The 6,984-nt window shown below is 46.6% G+C and overlaps 1 protein-coding gene across 1 annotated transcript; it reads left to right on the top strand.

Annotated features, from left to right (window-relative positions):
* Window positions 1-2,467: 2,467 nt before the first annotated feature.
* On the top strand, window positions 2,468-5,767 carry LOC125554405. The gene is made up of 5 exons (XM_048717972.1): window positions 2,468-2,740; window positions 2,816-3,075; window positions 4,246-4,278; window positions 4,350-4,571; window positions 5,569-5,767. Exons 1-5 carry the CDS (start codon window positions 2,604-2,606, stop codon window positions 5,571-5,573), a joined length of 657 nt encoding a protein of 218 aa, XP_048573929.1. The 5' UTR covers window positions 2,468-2,603; the 3' UTR covers window positions 5,574-5,767.
* The last annotated feature ends 1,217 nt before the right edge of the window (window positions 5,768-6,984 follow it).

The raw sequence follows: 6,984 nt of genomic DNA on the forward strand, positions 1-6,984 counted from the left end.
GCAAGTATTGTGCTATCTATGTAATGCTACCTATGGTGCCTCCTATGTGAACTACCTACCTTTGTTCAGTGTTACCAAGTTTGTGGAATCTGTGAAATGTTACAACAAACTTCTCAGGACCATATAGAAACTGCAGCATGCTTAGATAATAAGGTTCTAACTTAGCATCAGGGCATTAAAGATAACATCATCTTAGAGCATTACAGATCAGGGCCATAACAGCACCCCAAACCACAACCAAAATGATCTGAAACCATAGACAGTTCTTAGGCTTAGGCAGTTCATAACTAATATTAGTACTGAGATGCATATTTGCATCAGACTCCTTCATTGCTAGGCCATTTATATATATAGGCCTCATATTTACTTACCAACACTACTAGGGAAAACCTTGTACACAGAATATTACCAGCAGCGCGGTTTAAAAACAATCGCTACTGCTACTTAGCAGTAGCGCGCTGCAAGAGACCACGCTGCTAATACCCAAATAGCAGTAGCGCGCTAGGAGAAAAGAGCGCTACTACTACAATTGCCAGGGCGTTGCCCCCAGACTATGCATTGTAGTAGCGCCCTTTCCATAGACGCGCTACTACTAAATGAATAGCTGTAGCGCTGATGAAACACCCCACGCTAGTAGTACTAAGCTTGTCACTCCACCCGCACCACCCACCCCACCAACAACCGTCCCACTCCACTCCCACACCACCCACCCCCCGATGTAGATCGACATCCCCTCCACCGCCGGCCACCCCTTCCCCCTTCTCTCCTCTGCCGTCCCTCACCGTAGATCCACTCGAGCTCCTCCGTCCTCTCCCCACCACCCAGGGGCGGACGCACGTTGATGGTTGTGGGGGCAGCTGCCCCCACTCGATTTTTGTTCGTACACTTGGATCGATCGTGTCAAGCTACGTGTGCCCCCACTTGGCCCATTACTTTGCCCCCGCTCAGCCCAATTTCTTGTTTATTTTCAAAAGCCCATATATATATATATATATATATATATTCTAAATCTGTAGAAGGCTAGAAGCAGCCCACGACCAAGAAACAGCCTACGCTGCGAGCGACCAGAACCTACAATTGCATTATTCGGTCGATTAGTGCGGCCCTAGTCCACGCACACACGTAATGACTGAAAGTAAAAAACACACGATACGGCATCCACCCCGAAATTGTCGTTCAGGCGATTGCGGCATCACGCAGTCACCGTCTCGCCGCCGGCCATCAGCGACTTGCCGTCGCCCATCTCTCGCGCTTGCACGTCGCCGCCGCAACATCGACTCATCACCAATTCTGCAATTCTAGCGTTCTAATTGACATCAAGTAAGCCGTATATATATACTACGTAGATCACTAGGGTTCTTTCTTTTCAATCTTTTTTGTTCGTTTGCAGTTTCTATGTACAACCCATATTGGTATAATCAATTAATGTGTATAATTTTCAGGTTTAGATGACTAGGTCAGTTCAAACAATTTTCTCATAATATGTAAATTTTAGTTCCAATTTTAGTCTAGACTGACACACTCAAAATTTCATTCGAATAATCTATTCTTCCTAGTTTTCAGCACACTTCAACTTCAGGTATGATGTTCAACCTGACAATTCATTTAATGCTTTGCGTTTTAGCACTTAAAAGTTGTTCGGAATGTAATGGAGAGGTTATTCCAAAAACCAACAATCTCCAAGATGCCTGAAAACTAGTTGATTTGAACAAGCTTCTAGCATCCATCTAAAAGGAAGAGGACTCACAAACAGAAAGGAAGAGGATTGCATATTACAATCAAAATCAACACAAGGATATAAGAAGAAAGTACTTGATGTGAGGGCCTCATCAGGGTCGTCCTAAAAAGTTGAAGCCAGGGACAATTGTGAAGATCAATCGACATTTTAGTGCTAATTGGTATGAACCATAGTCGTATTTGCTTTGTCGAAAAAGAATTGCAAAATAAATAAATCTAATGTGATAGTTAAACGTTTTCATGAGGTGAAAACCGTCGTGGGATGAAATGAAAGGTAATGTGCTAAAGCTCTTTTTCATCTTTATAAAGGCATTCTCAATAATTTCATTCTCCCTCCATTTGCCAACAATTTTTTCTTCCAGGTTGTAGGTTGGATTGTTAAACAATGTGTCAATGTTCTCTTTCGCAACATCGGAACAAGATATTGACATACTCATGTAAGTCATTTTATTTCAAATTGTTATTATTTTTTCAATTTGCAATGATTGTGGTTATCTCACGAAGAATGAAGTGATTTTGCCGAGGTTTTAGTTTATATGGAGAATTGCCTTGTTAATTCATGAATATGGCCATATATTTTCGCCCCCTCTCAACTTTTTCCCTGGGTATGCCCCTGCCACCACCCGGATTCCTCTACAATCCCGCCGCCGCCGACCCCCACCGGCAACCTCACCTCTCCCTCCATGGATGGATGGGCCAACAGCTCCACCTACCCACCCATGGATGGGGCGACAACTCCGCCCACCCATGGATGGGATGGATGGGGCGACCATGCCCGAAACCCTAGCCCCTCACCCACACATGGATGGGGATGGGATTGGGGCGACGACGCCGCCGGATCCGCACCTGCACCCACCTGCAGCTCCATGGACCCTCCCCGGCCGCAACGGGATCCGCCCCCTTCTCTTCTCTCGGTGGGGCGCGGCACACCGGGAGCTTTCTGCGGTGGCCGTCGACGCCAGCAGCATCTCCGACGGGCTGCACGACCTCGTCATAGCCCAAGGTACGCCTTCCTCCTCCTCCTTCCGCCCACATCTCTTCTCCATCTCCTCTCATGCGGGGCAGCTTCGTGCTACAGATCCAACCTCTTCTGCCTTCGACCGACCACGGCTATGGCAACCAGAAGGCTACGTACGACGTGCTGGATGAGGAGGTTGACAACCTTGACGCCGCCGCACAAGACGACCATGTCCATGTCGCCGCCGGAGGATGCCTGCCGGGACGGCCAGTTCCAGGTCGTGCCGAGGGCCCAGGCGCTGCTGGACGCGGTGCCGCAGCCGCCGCAGCCGATGTGGGAGAGGGGCATCCCTGAAGCTCTGAAGTTCTCCATGGCTCATGGTGAGTCTGCTCTGTCCTTGAGATGGGTATTTGTTTTGTGGCGTGAGATGAGCTTGTTTAATCTGTGCATGCTACACTTGCTAGTAGAAAAGAGTAGATAGTGGTGTGACACATGGCTGGGTTCGCCTCTCGGTAATTTAAGTTTCAACATTCACACATAGAAAAATGTTTTAGTACAAATTTGGCAATGTTTGTAGCATATGTAGACATAGAGAATGCAATTCTAGGAGAGCTTAGGTAATGTCAAGTGCACATAGTATGATCTTAGGTGTTTATCTCAGATAATAGGGTTATTACAAGAAAACCGTGTAATGCGCCGTGAGAAGAGTATGCTGTGCCATGCCCAATGAATTAGTTAAATATGTGCATGTTAGTAGAAAAGAGTAGAGAATGATGTGATACATGTGAATGACACAGGGTTTGGTTCAGCTCTCGGTAATTTAAGTTTCTGTATAAATTTGGCGCTATCTGTACCTATTTCTCGACATGGGTAGACAAATTTGGTGTTGTTCAAAGAAAGGTAGATAATTTTTAGTATGAAGTGTAAACCCAGATACTAGAATGCTTACCACAGTGTGAATATGTGAGTTAATTAGCTTAAATTAGATAAAAAAATTAGTACTCCCTCCATAAAGAAATATAAGAGCGTTTAGATCACTGAAGTAGTGATCTAAATGCTCTTATATTTCTTTACAGAGGGAGTACTTTCCAATCTGCAAAAAAAGTAGTGATCTTAATGCTCTTAATTTTACTGGTTTCTTCTAGCAAAAGTATTGCCAATTTGTGTATACCTTGATTCAGAGATCAATCACACATCTTGATTCAGAAAAACTGTACTGCACAATTATGCTATTTCCTGACATGAGAAGAACACCCCAGCGCATAACTAGTCTGTAGACGCATGCCATGGAAATTCTGACAATTTCTTGGGTTAAAGAAACATTTTCTTTTATTTAGTCGTGGCATGACACCAAAAGAACCTAGTATGTAACTAATGCTATATAGATTCGATTCTTCTGAAACTTATGCTTTTTTTGTTCGAAGACTGAACTTATCCATTTGATATGGAAAATTGAACATCATAAGCTAGATTGCCATGGACTCATAAGTCAGACCTACTTCTGTTTTTATGGATCTTGGAAATATGATTGATGGTGCATTTGGGTTCAGGTAAAGGAGGGAACAGTTCTGAGTACTCTGCAGGTGATCCAGAGGTTGATCCCAGTTCTATTTCGTATTTGGTTGCCGCTCTGATGGATTGCTACTGCTGCTAGTTGGTGGTTATGGCAGGGACAGAGACGGCCACCGAGCGAGCGAGGGAGGGCCCATGGCGCTCTCCTGCATGAGCTGCCCGTCCGTTGCCAGCGGCCCCTCCGTGCACCGGCACGCGGAGAGTCCGCCCTGGTCGTCTGTCGCCTTTTCCTTTGCCAGATGCATTGGGAGATCGGCGGCCGCCGCCTCAGGGTGGCGCATTGACGCCGTCGCCGGGAACGGAGGTGGGTGCTCTCTTCTCGACTTACTCTGTTCCGCCAGGGTGTTGATTCTCTCCGTGCTCTTGGCTTCTCCTCCTAGGTGAGGCGGCGGGTTGGGAGTTGTGCGCGTACATGTCATCTTGGATGATGAAGTTGCCTGAACTGAATGTAGTCACCCCTAGAGCCCAGATTCCTCGACTGAATTGGCCTATTGACTTTTGTGCCTCTAAGCTTCCTCCTAGAGATGTGCCGCCTTTTGTTCCTGCATTACCACCACCATTCTTTCTGCAATAGTATCTGAATCCTGCCACTCTGCTGCACCGTTACCAACCTTACTTACTGTCTAAAACAAATTCAGTCGCCATTGACAAGTCGGAACAAGATAAATGAAGTGGGTTTACGAATTTGAGATCATTCTCACTAGCTTTGGTAAATTAGAGATATTTAGCATTCTTAACGAACCCCTAGCATCTTCTTTGAGTTAGTATGTTATTACATACGTCTGTACTGTTGATGGTTACTACTGTTAGTTATGCACTTGAGTGATGGGTCTGTAGGATAATAAGATCATCAACTCTGCTACACAGGGTCTGTAGGATAATGCTGATCAAAATATTGATATGTTAGGACTAGTTTCCTAGTGCAAATGCACTAAGAAAAATCATGCGCCAATTGACATTTATGCTAGCTAGCTATCTTCAGTTGGTAGGTGCTCGTACTTAAACTGCACATTTAAAATTTAAGCTTTGGTAGTGTTATCTATTTACTCTGATTTATACACTGCATTCCCAAGCTGAAATATTTTTTGTAACTGAAATATATAGTCTGAGTTTCATTCAGTTATTTGTCACTTTTTTAACTGAATATCTTTTTGTAACTAAAATATATGTGTACTTACAGTGCATATTCGCATTGTATCAGAATCTTAGTCCTTTTCTCCTGTATCGTCTGAGATTATGCTTCCTCTCCATTTATTCATTATATCTATATGCCTTGCTGATGCTCATTTCTATCGCTGCAGGATAATGAGATGTTGAAGCGGCAGAGTGAATCCATGAGACTGTAGTGCAATTGCACCGTTCCATTGAATATTACTCAGGAATAAGGACATTTCAATGGCAGATTAGCTCTATTTTTCCTTTTCATTTTTCTTACTATTGGAGTGAGGACATGTAGAAAGAGAAACGGTGTGGTAGCAGATATGGCAACTGTGTGATAGTAGAATCACGAATAAAGAATATGGCAACTGTGTGATAGTGACATTTTTCCATCACTATTGTTTCTCAGAATTGTATGCATAAAATGGAATTGGTTGATTTTAATTTTTTTAAATCCTAAATAGTTAGTAGTAGCGTGGGAACAAATTGAGCGCTACTTGTATTTAGGATACTAGTAGCGCTGGTATTATAAGCATGCTACTACTACTTCGTTAGTAGTAGCGCGGTTCTGTAATAGCAGTAGCGCGGGTGTCACACACACTACTACTAACAAATTTAGTAGTAGCGATGGTCTATCCGCGCTACTACTAACTATTAGCTGTAGCGCGACACTAGTAGCGCGGATACCCGCGCTGCTAGTAGCCATTTTACCCGCGCTGCTAGTAGCATTTGTCCTAGTAGTGCAACCATGCCTAAAAACATCACTCCTCCATGACAACTTCTTTGATCTTGTCCAGCTTTTCCTTGCACCCATGACCAGCCTTAGGGCATACCAGCTGCGCCCCCAACAGGCCCCCCCAGGCCACTTTTTCGGCGCCGGCGCCGAAAAAACGGCCCAGTCGCGCCCCCAGGACGCCGAAAATCGCCGGTTCGGACCTTTTTTCCGCCCGGCGGTCACAGGCCGAACCCGGCGCACTGGGGAGCCATTGGGGGCTCCGGCGCTAGGGAAAAGCACGCCTGGCCCACACCGACAGGGGAAAAGTCAAGGTTTTCTTCCCCCGACTCGCCTCGCACCCCCCGCGCCCTCGGCCACCACTAGCTATATCCCAGCGACGGCCGCCGCCCTACTCCGCTAGATAGCCATTCCCCGCCGGAAAATAGCAGCACTTCGCCGCGGCAGCCCCTCCCACAGCACCTGGGCGTTTCCGGCCGCCGTTTCCGGCCGCGGAGGCGCGGTTTAACGGCGGGTACACGCCCACCGAGCGCAAGGAGTTCGGCGTTTTGCCTGCCTCGGCGATGGACTCGGACGAGGAGGAAGAGCTCGCCGCGCTGCTGGAGGAGGAAGCCGCGGCCGACGTATAGGAAGAAGAGCATCTCATGGTGCTCGCTGCCCTCGCCCAGCTACTGGCGAGCAGTGAAAAGCCGCGGCGAGGTGGCTCGGCGCCGGGGCGGGTGAAAGCAAAGAACCGGCATCGTCTGCAAGGCTACTGCATGCTCTACTCCGACTACTTCGCCGATGCTCCACTTCATGGCGAGAGAACATTTCGGCGCCGTTATCG

The sequence above is a fragment of the Triticum urartu genome, chromosome 4 (assembly GCF_003073215.2).
Source record: "Triticum urartu cultivar G1812 chromosome 4, Tu2.1, whole genome shotgun sequence".
Classification (NCBI taxonomy): domain Eukaryota; kingdom Viridiplantae; phylum Streptophyta; class Magnoliopsida; order Poales; family Poaceae; genus Triticum; species Triticum urartu.

Bases quoted from the DNA above. Each gene is read 5' to 3' on its own strand.
- LOC125554405 (XM_048717972.1), top strand. From the start codon at position 2,604: ATGGACCCTCCCCGGCCGCAACGGGATCCGCCCCCTTCTCTTCTCTCG. The intron at 2,741-2,815 runs GTACGCCTTCCT...TTCGTGCTACAG, and splicing joins CGACCTCGTCATAGCCCAAG to ATCCAACCTCTTCTGCCTTC. The intron at 3,076-4,245 runs GTGAGTCTGCTC...ATTTGGGTTCAG, and splicing joins GAAGTTCTCCATGGCTCATG to GTAAAGGAGGGAACAGTTCT.